The sequence below is a fragment of the Ochlerotatus camptorhynchus genome, unplaced genomic scaffold (assembly GCF_037179485.1).
Source record: "Ochlerotatus camptorhynchus isolate MF236.1 unplaced genomic scaffold, CSIRO-AGI_Acam_v1.1 ptg000196l, whole genome shotgun sequence".
Taxonomy (NCBI): domain Eukaryota; kingdom Metazoa; phylum Arthropoda; class Insecta; order Diptera; family Culicidae; genus Ochlerotatus; species Ochlerotatus camptorhynchus.
The window spans coordinates 171534-197814 of record NW_027040686.1 but is presented as its reverse complement, the minus strand read 5'-3'; the positions used below and the strand labels follow the sequence as shown (position 1 = coordinate 197814).

General features: G+C 41.0%; 4 protein-coding genes across 4 annotated transcripts; 1 reads left to right on the top strand and 3 right to left on the bottom strand.

The window, feature by feature from the left end:
* Positions 1 to 205: 205 nt before the first annotated feature.
* Positions 206 to 1012, bottom strand: LOC135702672 (uncharacterized). The gene has a single exon (XM_065223699.1). It carries the CDS (start codon positions 1010 to 1012, stop codon positions 206 to 208), a length of 807 nt encoding a protein of 268 aa, XP_065079771.1.
* A 6507-nt stretch (positions 1013 to 7519) lies between these two features.
* fal (falten) lies at positions 7520 to 17725 on the bottom strand. Its single transcript, XM_065223672.1, has 7 exons — positions 17401 to 17725; positions 15719 to 15955; positions 15568 to 15655; positions 15414 to 15503; positions 14907 to 15346; positions 14795 to 14845; positions 7520 to 8886 (listed from the first exon to the last, which is right to left on the bottom strand). The coding sequence occupies exons 2-7, from the start codon at positions 15901 to 15903 to the stop codon at positions 8412 to 8414; spliced, it is 1329 nt and encodes a 442-aa protein (XP_065079744.1). The 5' UTR covers positions 15904 to 15955; positions 17401 to 17725; the 3' UTR covers positions 7520 to 8411.
* A 2932-nt stretch (positions 17726 to 20657) lies between these two features.
* RfC4 (replication factor C subunit RfC4) lies at positions 20658 to 21911 on the top strand. The gene is made up of 3 exons (XM_065223671.1): positions 20658 to 20791; positions 20854 to 20965; positions 21030 to 21911. Exons 1-3 carry the CDS (start codon positions 20706 to 20708, stop codon positions 21861 to 21863), a joined length of 1032 nt encoding a protein of 343 aa, XP_065079743.1. The 5' UTR covers positions 20658 to 20705; the 3' UTR covers positions 21864 to 21911.
* Positions 21912 to 21970: 59 nt separating this feature from the next.
* On the bottom strand, positions 21971 to 25792 carry aln (allnighter). Its single transcript, XM_065223670.1, has 4 exons — positions 25299 to 25792; positions 23439 to 23591; positions 22681 to 23370; positions 21971 to 22615 (listed from the first exon to the last, which is right to left on the bottom strand). The coding sequence occupies exons 1-4, from the start codon at positions 25479 to 25481 to the stop codon at positions 22403 to 22405; spliced, it is 1239 nt and encodes a 412-aa protein (XP_065079742.1). The 5' UTR covers positions 25482 to 25792; the 3' UTR covers positions 21971 to 22402.
* Positions 25793 to 26281: the final 489 nt, after the last annotated feature.

Sequence of the window (26281 nt, the reverse complement as noted above, 5' to 3'; positions counted from 1 at the left end):
AATATTGAGTGGTGCCGGCTCGATGATGTCTTGCTCAAGTAGATCTTGTAGCTTACTCTCGACGAGGTCTTGCAAAGGTATCGGTAGGCGCCGACATGGTTGTTGAACAGGAACTACGCTTTCGTCAATTTTAACGTCTACCTGCAAGTCTTTCACTTTTCCGACGCGTGGTTCTTCTTTATTCGACACACTGAATACTTCGCCTTCAATCTTCAATATCTCCAGATCCATCGACGTCAGTTTTGAAGATTTTGTGCACTTTAAGCTTGCCATTTCCATAAACTCGAAGAAACTTCCGACCCTCGCAGCTGTAGCTCACTTTGCAACCTTGACTCTTCAAGTTCCGCCATGTCTCGAGACTGATGACATTCACATGTGCTCCGGAATCAACAATCCAATTTAACTTCACTCCACCAACGTAACAGGTCACCATATCGTGCTCTGCGCCTGTAGCATTAATTTGCTGCACGTCGCTGTCACTGTCACTTTGCTCTGCTTTGTTTTCGCTGGCACCGTCGTCAGAATCACGCACTTGAAACGCGCGGTTCTTCTTTTCTTGCTTGTTTTTCGCTGCACCGTGCTTGTCCTCCAATTTTGTTCTACACATTTTACGGAAATGTCCGATGATTTTACATTTGTCACAAACCTTGTTCTTAGCCGGACACCCTTTGTCATTGGCGAAGTGACCCGCATTGCCACACCGGAAGCATACTTCCTTCTTTTTCTCACGCTTCACTTGAAAAACACTCGCCTCGTCCAATGAGGCGGACATTTCCCTCATTTCCTCCTTATTTCTCTTGACGGTTTCCAAAATTCGCGCATTGCCCACAATTGCCGCTACCGTTAGGAGTTTCTTCTTCAAAATAGCATCGCGTAGCTCGTCTGAGCGGCAATTATCAAACACCTGCTCCGTAATTCGCATATCAAGTGCACCTTCGTACTCGCAGAGACGACCCTGTTCCCTCAATCGAACGACAAACTTTTCCACAGACTCACCTTCTTCTTGTTTCATGCATCGAAACACGTAACTGGTGCTGGAGCATCATGGCCTTCAATCTCGAAGAAGATGTCTTGAACCTCAGTCCCTGCAAAATGCAGCAAGTAGGACTTCTTCCGCGATGGAAGAGCAATACAGTTTACCTCCAGGAACAATTCCAATGACCGTTTCCATTTTCTCCAGCGGGTACCAACCGAAGAAGTATCGGCAGTGTCGAACGGCGGCAACGATGGTTTGGGTTCCATGTTCATAATTTTCTTATTCGCAACTTCGGCGTAATCACTTTTCAGCTTACAATTTCTACTCTGCTACGCACATTCAGCAGCAGCTTTACAGCTTTCTCCTCGCAGAAATGAGAGGTTATGTTCACTCTTCGACTGGTCTTCACGTCTGTTTTCTGGTGATTTTTCTGACGTAAATCAACCTCCCGGAACTGTAACAACACAGATCCCGAATTCAATCACACGATCCGGAACCGTTCTCCACGAATCTAATCTAAAATTTATGCCACGTCGCCAAAATGTTATGATTAAAAATAAAACACACGCGTACAGGAGAACATAACTTTAATCAATCCCTCTCTTATCCATCCAGTGTTTCCAGTCCCATGATTTGTTATTAAATCACAACACTATCAACAAGGCATAAAAAGTAACAAGGACTAAGATGTGTTCCTTGGATTACTGAAAAATCCTGTTCCCCTAGTTTGAAGTAGTCAGGACTAGGAATCGGTGGTAGGTCTTACATCCAGTAACGTACCACGAAAAGGTGATCTACTCACGTTACGGGACATTTTGAACGTTAATAACTCAGCTGTCCCTGGACCAATTTCAATAATTTTATCACCAATCGATCAGAAATATTTCTACGCATCTGTAAGACTTAGACCAAAGATGAATACTAAGATGAAACTGTCGGAAGAAAACTTTTTATTTTAGTGTCCTCTTTCACGGTCCCTTTCATCCAATGAATACCCCCCGTATTCAAGGTAATTTTGTGGTTTTGCTGCCCCCTCAGTAGAGATGAAATTTTGCGCTCATTTTTATCAAAACAATCACACCAAAATCAGAGATGTCCCATTTTTTAATTACTCGATTAACAACTAATCGATTTTTTTTTGTTCGCTGTGCTGCCATTTTTCCACCAATGAGAGTGCAGCACATGTATGAAACGATCGGTGATGACCCTCTGGAGATGTTAATGCTTATATCGGCATGATATAACCGATTACAAATATTTTACTTTTCGGTTCGTTAATCGATTAATCGATTATTCGAATGAAAGTCGGCCATCCCTAGATGAATGTGAAACGTCATTTCAAATATAAGGACCGTCATAAATAATGATACAATTTGAAAGGGACCGGGGCTAATCACAAATTACGTCCCCACGGTAACTGAAACAAACACGAGTGTTCACCGGTTGCTTAGACTATTGAAAATTGCATGAATGTGCAACTGTTGCTATGATAGTTCAAATTATCACCGTTTTCTGCCAAAAGCGATTCCCCTAACACAGATTTCAAAGTTGAACTCCATCCGGTCTCACCAAACGGTGTTTATTCAATCACCGCGTGGTGAGCGCGGTGTTCTCCAGTACACAACGAAAGGCTGTCTGCGAGCAGCGAGATGCAGCCCACATGAGCATCCATAGAAGGTGGAAGAAGCCGCACAGCTATTGATCGGAATCAGTAGCTCTTCGTGAGTCGCTATGAGCCATCTATGTCAAGCGCATCATACTAAAGAGTTTAAACAGAGATAACCCCGCTCAAATTCCTATTGCTACACAAAACACAAGCTCTTGCTGCAGTTAACAAATAAGATTTATTATATAACACGTATTTCCTACGTCCCCATTGCGAACAAACCCATAGGGCTGTCCCTTGTAGTTTATATTATAGAATGCTAACGATAAATTCAGTTGAATTCTCAGTTTGTTTATTTGTTATGTTTGCATCAACAGACTAGAAATAGTCCCATAGTGTGTTGTAAAAAAAGGTACAGATTATACAGACTACATATACTACAGTTACAAGGAATTACATTGTCAAGTTACTAAAAATGTATAAGTCTAAAATTTACACTTAGCTGTTGGGCGTCACGCGCCTTCGGTCAGCAAAAAAGGCAGAGAATCTTCGGCGAAGCATATTCCGTGTCAAGTGGAAATCGAACATCGAAGCTACTCGGTTGAACACTCGCTGCAAGCCGTAAATAATGCTCCCTAAGCTATAATTAGTTCGAAGAAGTGGAAGTCTTAGCATAAGACGGTTGCGTAGTGATCACTTGTTGCAGAATTGCTTCGCAGTTGATTCTTCTTTGCAGAGTATCGGCGACGGTTAAGGCTCTGAAAACATCTCTTCGGATACGTAAGGGCTCGACATTGATCAATTGGCAGCGATTCTCGTAGCTTGGAAGACGAAGTGGGTATCTCCAAGGCAGCTTGTTTGCACAGATTCAATCCGTTCGGCCCCATTATTGCAGTTCGGGCTCCAGACTGCAGAGCAGTATTCCATCGTAGATCGTACTATAGAGCAATAGAGCGATTTCAAGCAGTAAATGTCTGTGAAGTTCTTAATAATCTTGAAGACAAAGCCAAGAGTTCTGGACGCTTTGTCAACGACATACGATATATGGTGTGAGTGTATGTTAGCTTTGACGCCTAAATCTTTCACGCAATGCACCCGTTCCATAGTCGTGCCTAGTAGTTTGTAGTTGAAAATAATCAGTTGTTTCTTGCGTGAGAAAGTAATAACTGTACACTTAGCTGGGTTGACCACCAGTCGGTTTAGACTACACCAGCCAGCAAAGATGTCAATCTGATTTTGGAGAGAACGGCAGTCGGCGAGTGAGCGGATGCGCAGAAAAACTTTCAAATCGTCTGCAAACGATAATCGTGGTCTTGTGATAACATGGTGAACGTCGTCGAAGTAAAGGAGAAATACCAATGGTCCCAGATGGCTACCCTGAGGTATACCGGACTTTGCGCAGAAACTTACTGAGCGACAAGTACCCAAAGTTACTGTCAGTTGGCGCTCCGTAAGGTATGAACGAAACCAACTCAAAAGATTTCCACGGATCCCTAGCCTATCAAGCTTAGTGATCGCAACTTCGTGGTTCAGCTTATCGAAGGCTGCCGTAAGATCTGTGTTTGGGTCCGAGCAATCAAACTGTCTGTGATGTAAGGCGTTAGGCACAGCAGGTTCGTAGTTGTGGAACGCCGTGTTGATCTATACTTAGATATTGCTTGCAATGCGCATTTAGGGACTCTATGACAACCAATTCAAAAAAAAATTATACAGCTCTCAGCGACGTGATTCTCCGGTAGTTGTTAACGTCGCGTTTGCTTCCCTTTTTATGAACAGGAAACATATCCGCAGTCTTCCAGCAAGACGGAAGATGCCGCTGGAAAGAGACAGCTGGAATATGCGGCGCAGTGGATCTGACTAGTGATGTTCTTTTTATGAATAATCGACGGAACACCATTGGGTCCAGCCTTAGCTGAAGACTTAAATTTAGATGCTGTTCTAGAAATCGTATCTGTAGTGGCGTCGACAACGCTGAGCGTTTGGTTGACCAAAGGAACATTACTGGCCGCGGAAGTGATGAGATTAGCGTCTTCAAACACACTAGCAAATTTGGCTGAGAACAGGTTGCAAATGTCTTGTTGATTGCCAGTAGTTTCACCATTAAAAATCCCGACTTCCCTGCGTTGCTCATTTACGAAGTTCCAGAAGGATTTCGGGTGTGATTTTAGCCATCGTTGAATCCTCCTTTGATAGCGTTGAAATCAGAGACGACTTAACCGCTTGTACTCGTGGTTGAGTCTGACATAGCAGCATTTCAGCGGCAGTGTGCGTTATTTAGTAAATCTTCTGAGAGGCTTTTCCACGAGATCTTCCGTCATCCACGTAACGCGAGAGTCGATATGGATGATCTTTTTGGAAACGTGTCTGTCAATGACATATGCCAAGACGTGAGGAAAGGTTTGTGCAGCAATGTTGACGTCTACATGATATGCTCCCAATCTAGATTAGACAGCACATGGACAATACTGCGATCGTCAGCTCTACGGAAGTCATATGACACAGCGTTTGGAGTGCTGATGAAATCATGTACAATATTATTTTCGATCACGATAACTAAAACAGGGTCATGATGCACTTCCTTGACTAAAGGGTCGGGTGCCGTGGAGAGGAAAGGAGCTGTATCACGAGCACTCACAAAGCAGAGGTCCAGGATGCGGTTGTGGTGGCCTCATAGCCTAGTCAGTAAAGGCACGGTATTACCAAGCCGGAGGCGGCGGGTTCGATTCCCGGTCCGGTCGAGGGAATCTTTCGGGTTGGAAATTTTCTCGACTTCCCTGGGCATACAGTATCATTGTGCTTGCCACACAATATGCAAATTCATGCATTGGTAATTGGCATCGAAAGCTCTCAATTAATAACTGTGGAAGTGCATTTAGAACACTAAGTTGAGAGCACGCAATAAGCTAATATGCGCTAAGCAATAAGCTTGAAATGCGAATAAGAAGAAGAAGAAGGATGTGGTTGTTTTCATTCAACTGCCTTTGATTTGTGACAGAATTGCGGTACTATAACTGACCAGGAGCTGGATGGTTCCTACGTGGAAAGATGAACGCTCGTGATCAGAACAAAAGAAACCACTATGGGTTGGAGTCCATGCAATGTCCGGTAGGTTAAAATCGCCAAGAACAATAATTTCTTCGGAAGGGCCTGCTTGTATAATAGATAGTTCAATGCTATTAATCTCCCTATCAAAATGCGAGCGCTCTCAAGTGCACCTTCAGTGGAAACAGACAGGGAACCAATTGGACCTGGTGGTTGGCCAGTTGGGACGGGAAAACCCTGCGGAAATTCAGAGATCCGGGGTTTTTCTCTAAATTGCATACAATCATGAGCATAGAGGAAATATGCCATCACCATACCGATTCTTTTGCCGGGAAGCCAAAAATTGGTCCTCTGGATATCCGGAATCACCGGGAAAATTGTCAATTCCTGAAAGTAGACCTGGAGATCCGCGATTTTTTTTTTCGCAATTGCATACAATCATGAGCATAGAAGAGAAATGCCATCAACATATCGATTGGCTGAATGGCCACAAAACGGTTCTGTGGATATCCGGAGAAAATGTTCAATTTCTGAAAGTAGACCTGCGATTTTTTGTAAATTGCATACAGTCATGAGCATAGAGAGAATATGTCATTAACATATCGATTCTGCTACCGCGTGGCCACAAAACGAACCAATGGATATCCGGAATCATTGAAAACCGGAAAATGGTCGATTCATGAAAGTAGACCAAGAGATCCGCGATTTTTTTCAAAATTGCATGCCATTATAAGTATATAGAAAATATGTCATCACCAACCATATCGATTCCGTTGCCGAGTGGTCAGTTCATGAATGTAGACCTAGAGATTCACGATATGTTTTTTTTTTCTAAATTGCATACAATGATAAGCATAGAGGATTTTTTTTAAATATAGTCACTTTAACCCTCTTGGGTCATTCGTGACTTGTCCGGGGGTGAGATTTGAACTCGTGACTTTGGCGTGAGAGGTATGGATGTTAACCACTACGCCGGGGTCGCCCCCAAAAAGCAGCATAGAGGAAAAATAAGCCATCAATATATCAACATGCCAACTTTTAGGAATTGACCCTTTTGCGGTGATTGTAGATATCCAGAGGACCGTTTTCTGACCACCCAGTAGCAGAATCGATATGGTGATGGCATATTTCCCCTATGCTCATGATTGCTTGTAATTCTGGAAAAAAAAAATTAAGCATTTCTAGGTATATTTTTAGTGATTGACCATTTTCCCGGTGAATCCGAATTTCCGCAGAGCCATCCTGGCGGGTTTTCCAGTTCATAGCTTTCAAAAAGTGGCTCAATCTTAAAACCTGGTAACCAAATTGCCGAGAACCAATCATATCAACAAGAATCGACACGCATTTTGCTCGGAACTTTTCCTGGTTTTTTTTTCCATTCCGGCTGGACAACTTCTGGTTCAATCGGGCTTCTACCTGTTCTAAATAAAAACAAAAGATAGTCATACCTTTCGAATGGTGGCTGAATCATAACGATTGATCATCGCATTGCCGAGAGCCAGCCATGTCAACATGCGGCAGGCATTTAGGGTTTTGTCAGTTAATATCACTAAACTATTTATTTTAAGATGGGTTAACTGAAAATTCAATTCGATTTGTCGTAAAAATTCTATATTAAAAAGTATTGAAAAAGTCCAAAAAGAGCGATCGATCTGGCATAAGCATTTCTACGCTAAATTCGGATCCATAGAAGCTAAACTCATGTTGAATGCATTTTGAAACTGTCATTAGTTGACTGGATGTTTGGTAAAACTCTAGAAACAGCTTCTCATATGATTCAGTTCTTCCATTCATTCTAATTTTTGCGAATATATTTTAACAATGATTTCGGAGTCCAATATAATCCTACACAATACTTCAAGCATTACAAAATCATTTATTCAATAAACAACACAATACGACTACGATCTACCTGTTTCGGAACCGACAAGGGAACAAAAGATTAGAAAACCTTTGGAGTCGGTTTTTTTGTAATCGTTCACTCATCAGTAGAGCACGATTCTATCGAGCTATTGAACTGAGTACTCAACTATTCTATTATATTGAAACATTCCAAGTAACAATTTTGGTTTTATAAGGGTTCTGTAGACCATGATTTAGACTTGTAGCATACTTTAAAACCACTATATAACTTGCAATCAGGGTTGCTTCCACTCACATGCTATAAAAAAAAATTATTTCCTGAATTTTGAAATCATTGGATGTTATAATGATATTTTGTACTTGTTAGATACAAGAAGAGGTTGAAAGGCAAGTGTTTGACTCATAAAATCTGTCAATTTCGCTACCAGAGTGTAACAATCAGCGATCTTATGATTCGTGAGCGTTCACTCAGAGTGAGCGCTCGCGAGTCGTAAAATCGCTGATTGTGACTATCTGAAAGCAAATTTGACAAGTTTCATGTGTCCAACACTTGCCTTTCAACCTCTTCTTGTCTAACAAGTACAAAATATGATTATAACATCTAATGATTTCAAAATTCAGAAAATCATGTTTTTATAGCAAGTGAGTGGAAGTAAGCCTGCTTGCAATGTTACTTGGGATATTTGATCGGTCAATTGATGCATCGAAAAAAAAAGTCTTCGATTTGTCTTGCCTCTTATGGAAAGAGCCCTAACTGAAACCTGGTTTAAGTACATTTGAAAATTTATTTAATTAAAAAAAGATAACAATATTTCATGAAAAAAAAAGTGTTATAAAAGAAAATAAAATAACATTCAGCGACAGGTAACAAATAAATTCTAAAACTTTCCTTCCCACCAACCATTAAAAAGAACTAATCACGCTTTACTGAACGGATTGAGTGGTAGACTTACTCTCCATAAGGTACTCGCGAGCACAGTGGATAACGTTGGGGGCATTGCTCTTGCAGTACACTATGTACTGCTCGTAGAAACCTTGATCTTGAAGGTTGTTCATGACGCTTTCGACCACTTCGCGTCCATCAATCAGCTGAACCTCACCGTCACCAACCAGTTCGTAGAGTGGAACATCTCGTGGGGCCATCTGGCTGGCGTAGGGAATCCGCTTGTGAACCTGGAAAAACGTTTCCGCTCCGAATCGTTTGTTGAGATCTTCGATGTCACATGGTCCATCGGTGGACATGTGAATTTTGGTGTACATCCGGCGTTGCCGGATGCGAGCCAGCAGTTGCTGAGCGCCTTGCAGCATGGAGTTTTCACTGGCTTCGATTAGGCTGACTATGCTGTCGTCCAGGTACAGGTAGATCGAGGGCGAGAGGTGTGCTTCGGAGATTTTCGTTCTGGAATGGGAGTTGAGAGCAGGCAGGTTTAGATGTTGCGAATGAAGAAGTCGAAGGAACATTTAAATGCTCTAAACGGGGGCATACTTCAATGACGTACACCACTCAGTAATGTTTTACTGGGTTTTTGAATTGCGGAAGTGTTCGGTAAAAGTTTAAAAATCTGTGGAAAATTCAAAAATGAGTAATTTTACGAACTTAGTTCTGGTAAATCCATTTCATGATAGAAAATAAAATGTAGGGGAAAGTGAGACAATTTCGCCAATGGGGCAAGATGGCCACCCGCCTAAAATCAGCTTATTGACCATATTTTACGAAAAAAATGCAGGCTTAATGCTTGAAGCCTACTTGAACTATCCATTTTATTTTAGTCTAAAAATTGTTTCTCTCGAATGCGAATAGCCGAAAAATGTTTAACTAGCTCAAAATGTCAAAAATGCTATAAGATTTTGTTAATCACAAAAAAAGGACTATCAGTAGTTTCTTATAGCTTATCGTTAATACTCCTTCAGCAGCTAATAAATGGTCAATGGTTTCTTATATGGCACGATGTTTTTTCTAGTTTTCAATAAACAATAAAAAATTTCCTTAAAAACATATTACTTAAGACCAATTGCTTTAGATAACCAGAATGAAGAAAAGTGTGATAGAGTCAGGGATCTAGAAGTTATCTTAGACTCAAAGCTTACTTTCATCGATTATTACAACACAATTATTAACAGAGCTAATAACATGCTTGGTTTCATAAACCGATTCTGATATAATTTTCATGATCCGTATACACACTTAGTTTTTTCTACCGAGCTCGGTTGTGCAAATCTCAGCAAAAAAAGTTTTACTGAGATTCCAGCAAACATTTCATTTGTTTGCTGAGATTCAGCTAAGCATTAACCGATACTCAGCAATCATGTCACTTTTGCTGAGATCTCAGTGGAACTTCTTTTGCCGAGATTTGCACAGCCGAGCTCGGTAGAAAAAACTAAGTGTGTACGATTAAAACATTGTACATTGCTTTTGTAAGGTCGATATTAGAATATTGCAGCATAGTTTGGTCTTCTTTTACAATCACACACGAAGAACGAATAGAGTCCATTCAAAAGTAGTTTATATTGTATGTACTCCGCAAGTATAATGATGGACACATACAATAAACACTGCGATAACATCGACTTTACAATGACAAACACCAAATTAAAGCAATATTTTAAATCCTTGCTTAGAGCCCAATAGCTCTCGATTGGACGTAACTCTGGACAATATGGCGGATTTGCGGTTTTTGGTACAATATTCACTTGATTTGCTTCGTACCACTCAATCACAGTTTTAGCATAATGGCATGATGCCAAATCGGGCCAGAACAAAGGGTTTTCTTTGTGTCTTTTGATGAAGGATAGCAATCGCTTCTGCAGGCACTCTTTCTGGTAAATCTCCTTGTTGATTGTGCTTGCCAAATAAGGTATTTTTTGGGAAATATCGACGCATTTTTCGTCCTTAAATACTCAGCTGAAGCATTGTTGGCCATAGCAGAATAGAAAGCCAACCCTGGCTTGAAATCCTCCAGGACATAAGTTTAATCGCCCATAACATCGCATGAAAACTTTGTCAAAAATTCGCAGTACAAACATCGGTGCTGCTCGTCCAATGTTTTTATCACTTCTCAGGAAACCGAGAAGTCAAACGTTCCAAAAATGATTTGAGCACACCGTGAACCAGCGTTGCCAGATATACCGATTCCCGAACTAGATACCGATATACAGATAAGGTTCCTAAAGATACCAATTTTTTAGGTTTTATCACAAACGAAGTGACAGACGGAGCGGCTCGAAAACTTTGGTGACTAACCTGCTATTGCAATTTTTCAGTGTACCACATGGTACACTACTACTGGATTGTACCACATGACAACACTACTACTGGATTGTACTAGCATTTTCACCAAATGTATTAGAATGTTTTGGTTCTTTTTCATTTTCAATCTCTTTCACTCTACTCAAAACTGAAATGCATAAAAAAAAGTGACAAAATGATACACTCTTTGCACACTGTCAAAGAATCATTGTACAAAAAATCAATTTTGTTCAAATCAAAACTAAAAAAAACTAACCCATCTGGTGGATGATGGCACAAGCTTTTAAGAAAATTATATTACAGCGAACAACAGTATTTTAATTGATTTCTTCGTCAGTTAGTCGTCTGTCACTTCATTTGTGGTTTTATCAAGGGGTAGGTCACTCCGCACACCAATCTTGGGTAATCTTTTTTGTCAGTGTGCCACAAGTGTGCCGCAGGTGTGCCAATTGCGCCGGTCATAGATCAAGCTGCGATTGTTTGTAAAATGCCCATCCCGGCAACCCGGTATTTCTGACACCTTGAATGTTTTGGTTTGAAATCGCAAGGATGAATCGGATTGAGGATGACGTGGGAAGTGGTGGGTGTGCGAAATGTTGGTGTTTTATGTTCATAGGATGATAAAAGTCCTGTGTTTTAGGGTTTTAGAATGCCCTTAAAGGCATACCAAAAACCTAGCCTATAGTGCTATGAAAAGCAACGATCTATCAGCGGCCGGAAAGAGATGGAACCCGTGGGGAACGTTGTTGAACACCGACTATAGAGGATGATGAATAGACTTCTGCAGTTTGTTTTGTGTGAGTTGTATCATTATTTGAATTAAAGGTGATAATGGGGACCGCCTCTTTCTCTTTAGCCTACTTCGGGTACATTTCGTATTTAGATCTATAAGTGAACTGCTGGTCTTAGTTCGTCTGGTATATTCAATTAGAGGATGGTCCTGAATATACAGTCAAACAGCACGTAATGTTGTGAACAACTTCAATGACAGTTATCAATCTGTTCTGGTGTTTCGATTGATGTGCCCATGCTGTGCCGAATCTAATTTCGGCACCCCTTGGGTTTTATACCGATTTATACCGATTTTTTTTTGAATAATCAAAATGAATATTGCCTGCCCGCGCTCGAATGTCGGAGAAAATTATTGCGAGAGACTTGTATCTTTTTGAATATCTCAATTTTGTTGAGCCTTTAAAATTCTAAAAAAAACTCATCTTCAAAAAAAGTCTCATGGATACTTTTTCGATTAATGTTTCAATTTCTTCACCGTTTTTTGGCTACTCATGAATCGATAAGCAGTCGATGGTTCTTTTTGGTAATTTCCCGGGGGAATTGGGAAATACTTTTTAAACATTTTTTAACTTCCTGGATTTTCTTCCAACTTTCCCCTGGAATTTTCTTCCACCATCGTACATTGTTTAACGATTCCTCTCGGAAACTTATTTCGACTTCCCTTGGAAGCTTCTTCAGCCTTCGCTCGAATGATTCTTCCATCTTCTCCCGCCAGTTTTTTCAACTTTCCCGGAACTTCAGGGATGCTTCCAGATTTTGATTGCGGAACTTTTAAGAAGTTCTGAAACTTCAGAATAGTCCAGACTTTTGAGTAAGTTTCGATACATCAAAGATTGTTTCAATAACTTCTGATAAAATTCTAAAACCCGGTCCAGCGAACTCCAGTGAACTTAAGGAAAATCATAAATATTTTGGATACTTCACAAGTCCAAAGAACTTATGGAAAATTTAATGGTTTCCAGGACAGTTCCATTAGTTTCAGGAGAATTGAGAGAACTTTAGGAAGCTCCGAGAACATCAGGACAGATCAATGAATTTCAAGGAAATTGGTGAAATTTTAAAGGAGTTCGGAAAAACTCAGGCTATTTCCGAAAACTTCAGCAATGTTCCGAGGGGCTCATTCAAATTTAAGAAACGTAAGTGAAGTTACACGAACATTAGCACATTGTGAGAACATTTTATGGGAACTTCCGTGCTTATAAATGGCAGTGTCGATAACTTTTAAAATTAAAAAAAAATCGGGAAGGTTAGAGATCTTCAATGCTGATGTTACAATAAATTCAAGAAAATTGTGAAAGCGCTTAAGAAATTTCGTAACTTTCAAGAAAGTCTTCAAAGTTGATTAGAGATATTACGGAAGTCTCATTATAATCAGGGAAGTTCCAAGTATTTCAAAGATGATCAGAGTACTCCAAAACAGCCCTATTAACTTTAAGAAAATTACAAGAACTTTTAAGGAATTCCGAGGAAATTTGTAATATTCCTAAGTACATTTCAGGAATGTTCTCAAAACTTCAGGGGCATTTCGGGGCCTTCAGGGATGTTTTATAACCATTTGGTAAATTTCCTGGATCATTAGAACATCCCCCATGAGCTCTTTCTTCCAGAATTATGTCCTTGCTTCTTTCGACTGTTCCGTAAGCGCTCTGGCTTTCGACTTTTTCCAGATTTTTTCCCAATCTACTTTAGGAAGTTTCTGCCAGCGTCTCCAGGAAGTTTCATCCGTCTTCTCCAGGAAGTTCAATTAAACTTCTCCGAGAAATTTCTTTCGTCTAGTTTTGGAATTTTGTCCAGTTAGGCAAAAGGGCTCTTGCCCGATGAACTTATGAGACGATCCGAGTCTTGCTAGTGCATCAGCTTTTTCATTTCCCTCAATCCCGCAATGACCAGGAACCCAATATAAGTTGACTTGGTTATGACAAGACAATGTTTGAAGTGATTGAACACACTCCCAGACAAGTTTAGATGTACATGTCGCCGACTTTAAAGCATTTAGGGCAGCTTGACTGTCGGACATGACCAGGCATAGAAAATCATTTACATTCATTTCATGCATTCATTTACATTCATTTGCCTCTAACTTTTTTCATCAACAGCATTCCACAAAATGATGTATAGAGTTTTAGTAGGTTTTGTTATTAGCTACAACTTTTGTCCAAATCTGTATCTCTTATACATCACGAATTAGAGCGGGCAGATCTCGTTACTGTTTTTCAGTGAATGTAAAATACATTCACTGAAAACCAGTAGTGGATTCTGTTTGCTCTGGTTCGTCATGCATAAGAGATACGGATTTGAGTTCTTAACAAAAGTTGTAGCGAATAACAAAACCTACACACTTAGATTTTTTTCACTGAGACGGGCACCACCGAGCAGCTCGGCATTTTATTTTGCTGGATCTCAGTGAAAAACTTGCCGAGATTCAGCTAACAAACGGGAATTTTGCCGAGATCTCAGCTAACAAACATATTTTTTGCTGAATTTCCAGCAAAATAAAATGCCGAGCTGCTCGGTGGTGCCCATCTCGGCTAAAAAATCTAAGTGTGTACAAAAGCTCTATACATTATTTTGCAGAATTCTGTTGATGAAAAAAGTTAGGGGCAAATGAATGTAAATGAATGTACGAAATGAATGCAAATGATTTTCCATGCCTGGACATGACGCATATATTTGAACTCTTATAGTTTCTACGCAAACATATAATGGAACACTCTAAAATTGCTTGGATTTCAGCTTGGAACACAGTTGGCCTTCTGCCCATAGGAACCGATATTTCTATCCCTGGGCCATTTACTCCTGCTCCCACTTGATTGTTCAATCTTGAACCATCTGTATAAAAAACAATCGATCCTGGACGAAGAACCGGGCCACCAAATTGCCATGAATTACGCCCAGGGTCAAATACTTGAAAAAGTCGATTGAAATTGTATCTTTTCTCCATCCAGTCTTCGTTGTTCCTTACTAGATAGTTGATACTAACAGTTTTTTAGAATCCTAAGATGTCCTCTAAAGTTTCACTGACCTTGTAATCCTTAGAGCACACTTTTCGGCTTCTAATTCTAACATTATAATACTATCATCAATATATTCAACACCTGGTGTAGTAAAAGCATAGAGGTAACTCTAAGACCAGAAATAAATTAAATTTCAATATAGAACCGTTCGATTTCGGCAACACTAAAATTTTGTTGCCAAAATCGAACATGTACTGTGCAGCTATGCTAGCTGCGAAACGCGGTTAAGAAATCACCATTCGGTTGACACTTACCCTCGCAATCTGAATCCGCACTCCTCCGCCTGCGTCAAAGCGTCAATCATCCTGCAAGCAGATACATTCTCAATTCACCGACTAAAGACTCTACTAAGCATCCAATACTTACAGCTTCTCCAACCCCAGTATGGCCGGATGCTGGTAACATTCGATGTGCAACTTGGTGCGAGCTTCGAACAGTGCCACTATCAATCGATAGTCACTGGCCCGATAGCCGATGTGTGTGGTACCGCTGCCGTCCCGTACCACCCGCGCATGGTCAAACAGTTGCACGAAATCCGTTCCAATTTGAACGGCGCTCCGGAGGTAGAACAAATCTCGCAGTAAATAGTCCCACTTGTCGACGTCGATCTTGTAGCGCTTGTTGTGAACGATCTCCGCCATGTACATTGTATCCGGCGTCAGAAGGGTGTCCAATGCGTCCTGATTGCCGGTAATGAGAGCGCAGATCAACTGCTCGGCGTAGTAGTGCTCGTACGCTTCCTGAGATAGTTGGATATCGTTGTTGGCAAATAACTGGCGGGCCATATCGCAGGATGATTGCTCGTGCTGTGGGAGAAAAAGTGGAATTTAGATCAAGTACAAATCAACATAGGAATTATGTGCAACGCTGTACCGTCCAATGCTTATCACTCCCGCTGTGTACAAAGTATTCCCACAGGTGCGAGAAGGGTCCATGGCCTATGTCGTGCAGTAGGGCTGCGAGCTAAAATTGTTAACATTTGCGTCAGAAGCAATTGGCTTTACGACAGTAGACGGTAAGAACTTACCACAACACATTTCCGATGGATGTGGCTTATCTGTACACCGGAGTTCCGTTCCAGTATTTTCAACAGCTTGTCAGCAGAATGGGAAACCCTGTGCGAGGCAAAATAATGCATTAGTCAGACCCATTGTTGTGCTGCTGGTCAAATCACTTACCCTAGGCAGTGCTCAAATCGGGTATGCGTCACCGAAGGAAACACTTTCGAGCTGGTCCCGAGTTGTTTGAGGTTTCGAAGGCGTTGGAATTCCTGAGTGTCCACAATTTCCTGCACGTACGACGGGTACGTCACATTTCCGTGAACGGCGTCACAGATGGTCCAACCGTTTACTACGCTTTCCATGGTGGCAATGATGATGCCGGTGAAAACGACGACGTATCGTTCACGTATTTTACTGAAATTGTTTAGAAAATTATGGTTGAAGGATTATTAGAGTCCGATTTCTTCACCTACACTTAGGCCTTAAACTAGGTTAAACTAAATGGCAAAACATGGTTTTAAATTTAAGCGGAGGTAAAGAAATCGACTAGGATTTGAATTTAAAGCGCTCCTGAATCAGTGATAAATTTAACTTTAACAATTCTATATTTAAGTTATTGCAATACTCTGAAGGAAATTGGGATCTAATCAAGACGAACAATTCAAAAGATCTGCTTTGATCGATTCTCTTCGTCGCCTCATTCTTTCGTTAATAACTCAGCTGTAAAAACATTCCCCGATGAATGTGCATAAGACCTTTTGAAATGTTTATCGAGATATATCTTACTAATGTCCGCCAAAAATTTTCAATTTGATGCTAACCGATTAAATCTGCTAGCATTTGCAGAGAGCATAGTTGCACTGGTTGAACTGCTTTGAATAATTTTCAACCAATGTTTTGAGAAACTGAAGTTTGCTTACTATCTGAAAGCATTTGTTCTTGTTACCCAAAAAGAAAGAAACTTTACACAAGTAGAAATCAACTTCACAAACTTAACAGCAGTATTTGAAACTTTTGGACATCTCCGTTGGTTAACAATTTTAAATTACTTTTTATGTATGATTTTCACATCTTGCAGCTTGAAGCTTGAGCATGTACAACTCATGTAATGTGTGCATTAGACTTGTACTGAGAAGTTTAAGAAAAAGGTAAGGCTTATATCGATTGTGGTCAAGACCTGCTTTTTTTCTCTTAAAGAAAAATGACATTATTAAGCCTTGACTAAAATATGCATTTCCATAAATTTAAAGCCATATTCTAAATATAATAATCGTAAAACAAACAACAAACAAAGGATCAATCTTAAAGCTATTCCGGACCTACACCATGCATGATTAAATCATCGAACATTACCATTCGCAGACGCCTGTTTCTGAGACATATCGGAGCTGAAAATATGGTGCTAATCGCCGTGACTTGCTGCTCCATGCTTCACGCTTATTCATACGTGATCCTGCGAACGTTATAGACAAAGTTCACAACTAACTATGCATATAGACGACGTCGTTTGTCGCACGTTTGTGACACTGACGTCACCACTAAGCCTTCGCGACGACGACGCACATACACGCATGGGGGGATCGGCGCTCTAGATAGGAGGAAAAAATGATAATGGGTATGTCTGTACAACAATGTTTGTATTCAACAAACAGAGCAGCTGCCCAGCTCAATCGCCATAGCAACCGTTGTTGGGTCGATTCAAACTGTCACTTCAATCTCATAACTGGATGAAGAGCTACTGGCCTTCGCATTCCTTATCCGAATCAAGAATCACTACAATCTAGCAGTAACACGTTTAACTTGCTTATCATTGTATTTATCTACATTAACCCTACTCGCTTTGTTATATATCAACTTACCGTTAGTTAATATAAACGTTCACTAATTGCTCCGATCGCGTTTCAAATCACCACCGAATAAAAAGAAGATTCAATAAGGAATCTTTTCCGGAAAATACATGAACAGAAGCACTAACGGCATCCAGGAAGAGCACTTCAGCACAAAATAAACTATATAGCTCTGAATCTCTTCCACTTCTACACTACATCAGCTCCTCTCAGCTCGCCTCGCCTCCTCTGTGTATAGGAAGCGTGCTTCAAGCTTTTTTTTTTCCAGTCCAGAAGAGAGAGATTGTTTATTGAGGTGTTCCAAGCAACCTGAGCGAATCTTGGTCCTAGATTCCCCTACCTATTTCCAATTAGAATCTTCCTCCTGCTGATTCCGCTGATCCAAGCAAAAAATGAAAACAAAATTCGACCACAATTAAAAAGGGCCTATCAGCCGTTGAAAACACAACTTTGTAAACCCTTTCCAAGCAAAGTGTAAGCCGCCCCCACAAACCAAGAGCATCATCATGTTTCCCACTACATAAAGATGGCATTGATTTGTAAGGGCGACCTTCAGTTTACGAGAAAAGTGCTTCCAAATTTTTGTTTTCAAAAGCTGATAGGTCCTTTTTAATTACCGGTCCAGTAGTGTGACGTTTTGCACGTTTGGCAGATAATGATGCAAAAATCGATGATCAAAACAAGACCTCAGTGGCCAAAGTCAGATGCTTGCACGGTGAGATATGTTCGATTCCTCGCAGAAAATTCACTTATCCACTTATATACTTTTTAATTTTGGTTTAAATCTCACGAGCCTAACAATACACAAGTTAGTAAACGACTGACTAGATTTGACTGATTGAGCAGTTGTATTTATACCCTTGCTTCGCATCCAGAAATGATATGTACCTTCACTTTCATACGTCTCGATGCTAAAAGAATGTTCTAGATAGATCCACAGAGAGCACACAGCCTGGACGCAGCTGATATGATTAAACGGCAATGGATCTATAAGCGTATCCTATTATCATAGAGGTAACTCTAAGACCACTGGGTCCCGAAGAAAATCATTATTATTTTTGGCTCACTCAGTACCAGAACAACGGTCCCAAGCAGTCCCAAACTATTTCACTCACCCCTGCATGTTCTGCATGAATCCACACACCCCTGATGTTATCTGTCAAACTTTCATAGCGAATCAAAACAAACATAGTGTAGTAATAGGATTTCATCTAGAATAGGGTACGTTAATCGTTTGCCTGGGACCAATAGGCTACTAAAGTGGTGAGCCAATTTAAAATCGTTAGTTTCGTATTGATTGTTGCTATTATAGTCGAAATTTTAGTACTACACTATGTTTGTTTTGATGCACTATGAAAGTTTGACAGATAAAATGAGGGGTTCGTAGATTTTCCTATGGTTTTGAGGGGTGCATCGATTAGTTTGGGACCGCAGATAATTGGCGTTGACGGCACCGTCGAAAAATTTGCTCTTTCAGCAAATATAGACAGTTTCTTATGGGAATTTTCGGTGGAGTGAAAGGATAGTACAAAGTTCGCCATGTTTCACGCACAGTCTGACGTATGCATATGGATTTTCTCATAGGAGTAAAGAGCTACAGAGTCGCCGTCAACGCCAATACCAGAGCTGAGCCAAAAAGTTGAGCACGTTTCTTCTGGTCTTAGAGTTACCTCTTTGGTAATAAGATGTTTCTAGGGTGTTATAATAATTATCGACAGAAAAAAATGTCATCAAGGTAGCCTTGTAACATGATCCAACACTCTGTAGTGCAAACATATCATAACATTAAATAGTTCCAGAATAATCCACATAGTTCTATAGACCAGTGGTCTCTACTGTGTTACCTGACTTATAACAAATATACGTTGTATACAAGTACTGCGAATACAACGTATAGTTCATCTAATTTTATATTGCAAATGCTATGCAAAATTAGACGAGTACAACGTAAGACTCGGGGTACTCGTATACAACGTATATTCGTTATAAGTCAGGCACCACAGTAGCCTTTTCTATGATCTAGAACTTTCAACGCAAACTACACAACAAAAAAAGAAATATCAATCAACGTAATTGAATACCAAACAAACAATTTTAGCTGCAGCTTAGCTTATACAGGCAAAAATTAGCTGCAAAAGGTAAATTTTGGCTGTATAAGCAAATCTGCAGCTAAAATTGTTTTTTGGGTAATGATTTCATGCTGACATAGAGGTAGCTCTAAGACTAGAAGGTCCCGAAATAACGTGCTTAACTTTTTGGTTCAGCTCTGGTACTCTCTTCGGTCCCAAGCTAATCGATTCACCCCTCGAAACATAGGAACAACCAATAACCCCTCATTTTATCTGTCAAACTTTCATAGCGAATCAAAACAAACATTGCGTAGTACTAGAATTTCAACTAGAATGTGATACGTTAACCATTTGCTTGGGACCAATAGGCTAGTCAGGCAGTGAGCCAATTTAAAATCGTTAGTTTCGTATTGATTGTTGCTAGTAGGTCCCGACGAAACGTGCTCACCTTTTTGGCTCAGCTCTGGTACTCTCTTCTGTCCCAAGCTAATCGATTCACCCCTCGAAACATAAGAAAATCCACAAACCTCTCATTTCATCTGTTAAACTTTCATAGCAAATCAAAACAAACATTGTGTAGTACTAGTATTTCGACTAGAATGGGGTACATTTATCGATTTGCTTGGGATCAATAGGCTAGTCAAGTAGTGAGCCAATTTAAAATCAATAGTTTCGTATTGATTGTTGTTTATACCCTCTCTAATCTAAATCTTTCTACTAGCATTGCGTTATATAAGTTTTGAGTGTAAGAGCAACCGTAACGGTACGCTGCTAAACTCATTTTATCAGTTCTAATCATAGCGCAGCTACCGTATCGGGGGTTGCCATACGAGTAACTAAAATAGCCATTGGCTTCTTGGTGAGAAGCGCGTTACCAAATTTAGCAGTGCGGGAGAAAGGTTGCTATTCATAGAAATGTCAAAATACTCACTACCGGTACGGACTACGGCGAGTAAATTGATAACCGCGATAGCAGCGACCGGTGTGGAGAAGAGTGAACTAAACTAAAATGAGAGCGCTGTGCGCTGTTTAAATAGTCGCGCAAATGACAACGACCGGTTGCTCTAAGTGATCTCTTTTTGACCGATGTGGCCGAACAGTAATAACCCAAAGGGCTAACGTGTCGCACCACCGCACACAAAAGAATAATATCAACAACAATATACTTCACCGCCAAAAATCAATTTTGAAATCGGCGAGCCACGATTCTGCAAGTTTCGTATTTTTCATTCCATAAATCTCTGCAAAATGCCAGAATCTCGAGTAAATGAGGGTGCATCCGGATCGGGCACTTCCAAGGACACCGCATCCAACAAAAAGAAAAACTTACCCTGGTGAGTAACGGCCCCAAATTGCGCTGAATACCGAACATGTTTTAAGGTTCCTTCAATTGCAGGATCGAGAAGTACCGCCCCCAAAAGTTTGAGGAAATCGTCGGCAATGAAGACACCGTGAGTCGATTGGGAGTTTTTGCCACGCAGGGGAATGCACCGAATATTATCATTGCTGTGAGTACAACAAACATAAAAATGCTTTAGTGATAAAACTGATCGGATCCAATATCGTTTACAGGGACCACCCGGTGTGGGTAAAACCACGACGATTCTCTGTCTGGCACGGATCCTTTTGGGGGAAAACTTTCGGGAAGCGGTATTGGAGTTGAACGCATCCAACGAGCGTGGTATCGATGTGGTTCGGAACAAGATTAAAATGTTTGCCCAGCAAAAGGTGACACTGCCCCGGGGACGGCACAAGATCGTTATTCTGGATGAGGCCGACAGTATGACCGAAGGCGCCCAACAGGCACTGAGAAGAACTATGGAAATTTATAGCAACACGACTCGTTTCGCATTGGCCTGCAATACGAGTGAGAAGATCATCGAACCCATCCAGTCCCGGTGTGCGATGTTGCGATTCTCGAAGCTTTCGGATGCGCAGGTTTTGGCCAAGTTGATTGAGGTCTGTCAGAAGGAGGGATTGAACTACGACGAGGATGGTTTGGAAGCGATTGTTTTTACGGCCCAGGGTGACATGCGACAGGCATTGAACAATTTGCAGTCGACGGCAAATGGATTCGGGCACATTAGCGGGGCGAACGTGTTCAAAGTTTGTGACGAGCCTCACCCAATGCTGGTGCAGGATATGTTGGAGCATTGCATCAAGGGAGATATCCACAAAGCGTACAAGATTATGGCCAAACTGTGGCGCCTGGGGTACGCCGCGGAAGACATCATCGGAAATGTCTTCCGAGTTTGCAAGCGGATGAACATGAACGAAAAGCTTAAGTTGTGCTTCATCCGGGATATTGGAGAAACGCACATGAAAATCGTAGACGGACTGAACTCGTTGCTTCAGATGTCCGGGATGCTGGCGAAGCTTTGTGAGATATCTTATGATTACTCATAGGATTGTTCATAATTTTTGGTAATGAATAATATTTAAGTTTTCTGAATATTTGCCGAGTAGTTATTAGGTTCCGAAAGCCGTTTTTTTTTTGCACTTCAATTCCAGTTTATTGTTAGCTGTAAAAAAAGATAGTTACAATCTCTCTAAATGCTACTTTTTGACTGCATGGTTTCAGTTGGTCTTGATTTTTGTTTCACTAAAAAGTTTGATCACTATCAAATAAGTTGTTGAACTTTCAAAATTCCAAATGATTGTGTCATTGGCAAATTTGGTTTTGCTTCTCTTGAAATCCACGAGAAGCCTATAGTTTACCTTAGAATCTACAAAGCCTACAAAAATAATACGTTTTCAGGTTTGAAACCCTCGATTAGTTTCGTTCACGTTGATCATCACTTTCCTCGTGGTACATAATATACACCTACGTAATACCGTAAAAAGCTGTCCATAGTTCAAAAAAGTGAACCGCACATCGCACACAAATGAACAACGATCGACAAACGACGCACATTCACCGGCCGGGGTAAATCCACCATGTCCTATTACGGAGCATTGATCAGAGCAAGTTTCTCGTAGATGCTGGTCAATTCGTTGTACAACTGTTTCCTCAGCTCTTCAGAGGTACCTAATGGTCGAGCACGTGACACGTCCCGGTTCTGCGTTGGATTCGCACAGCGCTCCAACAACATGTGCAATCGATCCGGCGATTTTTGCGTTATCAGAATGCCAGGGTAACGCTTTGTCCCAAGGAAGACCTTCAAATTCGATAAAAACAATTAGGTAGACCACCCATAAACCTAAATTCACAATAAAATCTTACCTTATCACAAACGATCTGCACGTTGTTGTTCATCACCGTCGACTCGCAGCGATTCTTCTCCACGTTGCACTCCGACTTGCAGTTCATGAAATAGCAGTGCTCATCATGCGTGCAGTAGCTACCACTCGAAATCTTTCTATTGATAGTATAATCGGTAAAGACAAACCTCAGATCGTCATACTTCAGCCGATTGTTGTTGATCCCGAACCGAGTTAAATCCACGTGGCACATTTGAATTCCATGCTGGTCCAGCTCGTCCATGTAATCCAGAATCAGCACAGCCATCTTAATGTGGTACCGCCAGCGGTCCAACGTTATATGGCTTCCAAAATAATACCGACTGTCATCGAAATCCAATGCATTTAGCTTTTCCGAGGTAAACATCTCGGCGCAGTTCCCCTCCACGTACGGAAACAGATCGTTCTCGTTGAACATTACCGCCATTACAAACTCGTGATTCTGAATCAGATTCCAGCTATCCCGCATGCTGTGGTGGAACATCGGAATGTTCTCCTTGTGGGTCAATCGCATCAGCGTGCGGATCTTCTCGTAGGGAATCTCCATGTTGTACTTGTTCGATATGTACCGCTTGACGATGTTCTCGTACTCGATCTCAGTTGGGTAATGTTCCTTGTGATAGTAGCTGTCCACCCAGAAAAGCTTTTCGTAGTTCTCGTTGGGTACTGCTTGCTGTAAATGAAAACCATCCAAATCAGTAATCTATCAAACCACCACCACCAATATAAAAAAAAACTCACAATCACAGCCAGTGGGGTGTCCTGCCGCTTGAGCTGGAACCGATTCGGGTGATGTATCTCGAGGCTTGGCTGTGGACATCGCAGATCCCAGAATACGCCACTTCGGCTGCAAAACTCCGGGCACATGCTGCCGGAGAGACCCTGCCTCTGGCACTGTAAATAAGATGGAAAAATGCAGTCATTAAGCAGGATTCTATAACATTTCGCTGTGAGCCATTCCGCGGTTTGTTACATTTCGTGGTACGTGATTCACCGTGTCATCGATTTCAAGTATGTATTGTCATCTGTACATTACCGTTTAGCGTGTTTCCTCGGTTTCCTCTGTTTCAAATTAAGATCTTTTTTACTTCTTGTTCCTTTTTTTCTTATCCTAGCTCGTCAGTTTTCGTGTAACGGCAACTGCTAAGGTTACTGTAAATAGCGAAGTGCGTTCGAGGTACCCAGTGGGCCTAACAGCACCGACGAACCGACGTGACAGCTCATAGAAGCCACATTCAAATTCTTGCCCAAGACGCCATATTTAAAATACGTTACTCATCCGATCGCGTCATATCGTAAGCAAGGACATCTGATCGCCCGTTTGATAGATTGAACCGCTCATTTGACAAATCGAATAGCGGACAAATCAAGACCAATAATTGAAATGGCCTTAACTCCATTTTGTAAACAAACCTTGTAAGGCCATTTTCTCGCGAACCGAAACCTTCATTCGCAAACCTAAACCACAATCGAGTAGAGGAGAATTTCCCTTACCTGTTCATTATGTTGGTTTGCCTTTGCGGACTTCGGTTCGCGTTAAAATGGTCTTACAAGGTTTGTTTTCAAAATGGAGTTAAGGCCATTTCAATTGTTGGTCTTTAAATTAAATGCTCCAGTGGCATGTCGGTTCATCGGTGCTAACAGGTCCATTGCCTTTGAGTTCTAGCTAAAACTCTTTTATGGTGGTAATTTCCTACCGGTATTATCCTCGGATTAAATCCCGATCAAGAATGTCCGGCTGCTGTGATGTCAACATCAGAGTTAATTAACACGTCTGTAAGCAATCATTTTGCATTTTGAATTAAAAGTTAATGCGAGTTGAAGCATACCGCTATTAAAGTTCTTCCCAATACTCTTGCCAGTTTTCTCTGAACTACCTCTCGAATTCATTCTGAAATCTTCTCCAAATTCCTGTCGGATTTTAATAAAAATTCTATTAAAAATTATTCTAAGTGATTTATCCTGAAAATCTAGTTCAGTCTAACGGTCTCGACATTTTTTCGACGAAAAACTGTTTTGTTATACCTACTGTGCAAAATTTATAAGGTAATAAAGTTAGACGAGCATGTCATAAATAATTGAAGAACCTATCAACATTTCAAAATATGTGTTATCGAATAGGGACGAAAAATGTGTTTAAAACTTATTTTCGAATGTTCGATATAGTTCTTAGAATTATACCAAGATACTATTGGATTGCCCAATCGATTCCATTGTTACCGTTCTGAAACTTTACCTATTCTGTACATGCATAAACTTTAAAACAATCATAAATATTTCAATTATACATTCCAACACGTTCCGAGTTACGTTTCCTCTTCTGTTTTATCCCACGATACGACCAACCGTAAATATACCAAACATACCGGCTGCTCATAAACTAAACAACACACCGTATCCGGAGTTCATTTCAAGGATAACAACCTCCAACCGTGCTAATCGTTCCAGAGAGAAAGTGAGAAAAAAACACCTCCCACAGAGAAAAAGAAAGAGAGAGAGAGAGGGAGCAATTACCATCTCCCATAGTCCACCCACCTCAACCCACAATATTCACCTTCCTGAAAATGAAAAACCAATTCGTTGCAGTTCCATGATACTCACAAATTTGGTCACCTTCCACTCGACTCCGGTGTCGAAGCAATAGTAGGACGACGTGATACTGCAATAGACCAGCACAATGACCACCGCCAGGGCAATCGCTGAAATCACATAGTAACGCCTCCGCGGGGAAAACCGGAGCTTTCGGGCGAGATTTTTCCACTCCTTTTTTGTCAGGAACATCATCACTCCGTCGCTTGCTGGGAGGGCGTGCGGGTGTGTATGTGCATAAAAAACCAGACTTCAATCCTTCACAGTAAGTTGTTGCTTCAAAAGGCTATTTTTTTCGTTAACCAAACAGTAATTCGGCACCCGGATTCACACACTTGGCATCTGCTTCCGCTGCTACTTGCGAACTCAATGCGATTGAACTTTATCCTTTCAGACTGGCAGGGTTTAAATTATTTAGGGAATTGTCCTCCAAACTACAAATGACACCTCCTACTACCGATCCGATATGCGTGCTCTCGATTTTTCCGCTTTGTCGTTCTGCTCGGACGCACTTGGGTCATGAAGGCAAGGATACTAGAGGTTCATGACGCCTTCTATAGTTCAGGAAGGATGTAGGGAGCAAAGGAAGGATGAGGTATGCGCTGAAGCTACATCAGCTACATGGACTGAAAAACATGGTTTTCTCACGCTCTCTCTCTCTCTCTCGGTTTTCAACTGTTAACTATGGAGAAATGAACGCTTTCCGATGGTTTACACAAATGTTGGGTTTTCTGTATGAGCGAGAGTAGATTTGGGGTGGGGTGTTCACGAGAATCCTTTTGAACGGAGTCGGTTCTGGGAAATGCGTTGTAGACTGTCTTCGTGCGGATGCAAAGAAAATTATCCCACTGGTGGAACTTGTTGTTGTACCGTGTGGGGTACCCGTTCACCGCTTGACCTCTATTCACCACTCATTTTTTTCAGAATTAGCTGAAAAAGTTCACAACGTGCTAAAAATTATTACACTTATTACTGTCGAAAAATATAACTTTTGT

Coding starts and splice junctions, on each gene's coding strand:
- LOC135702672 (XM_065223699.1), bottom strand. CDS start 1,012: ATGAAACAAGAAGAAGGTGAGTCTGTGGAAAAGTTTGTCGTTCGATTG.
- fal (XM_065223672.1), bottom strand. CDS start 15,903: ATGGAAAGCGTAGTAAACGGTTGGACCATCTGTGACGCCGTTCACGGA. Junction 15,656..15,718: donor CGATTTGAGCACTGCCTAGG/GTAAGTGATTTG, acceptor TGCCTCGCACAG/GGTTTCCCATTCTGCTGACA. Junction 14,846..14,906: donor ATACTGGGGTTGGAGAAGCT/GTAAGTATTGGA, acceptor ATCTGCTTGCAG/GATGATTGACGCTTTGACGC.
- RfC4 (XM_065223671.1), top strand. CDS start 20,706: ATGCCAGAATCTCGAGTAAATGAGGGTGCATCCGGATCGGGCACTTCC. Junction 20,792..20,853: donor AAAAAGAAAAACTTACCCTG/GTGAGTAACGGC, acceptor CTTCAATTGCAG/GATCGAGAAGTACCGCCCCC. Junction 20,966..21,029: donor CACCGAATATTATCATTGCT/GTGAGTACAACA, acceptor TATCGTTTACAG/GGACCACCCGGTGTGGGTAA.
- aln (XM_065223670.1), bottom strand. CDS start 25,481: ATGATGTTCCTGACAAAAAAGGAGTGGAAAAATCTCGCCCGAAAGCTC. Junction 23,592..25,298: donor AGTGGAAGGTGACCAAATTT/GTGAGTATCATG, acceptor TCTTATTTACAG/TGCCAGAGGCAGGGTCTCTC. Junction 22,616..22,680: donor TGCAGATCGTTTGTGATAAG/GTAAGATTTTAT, acceptor TCGAATTTGAAG/GTCTTCCTTGGGACAAAGCG.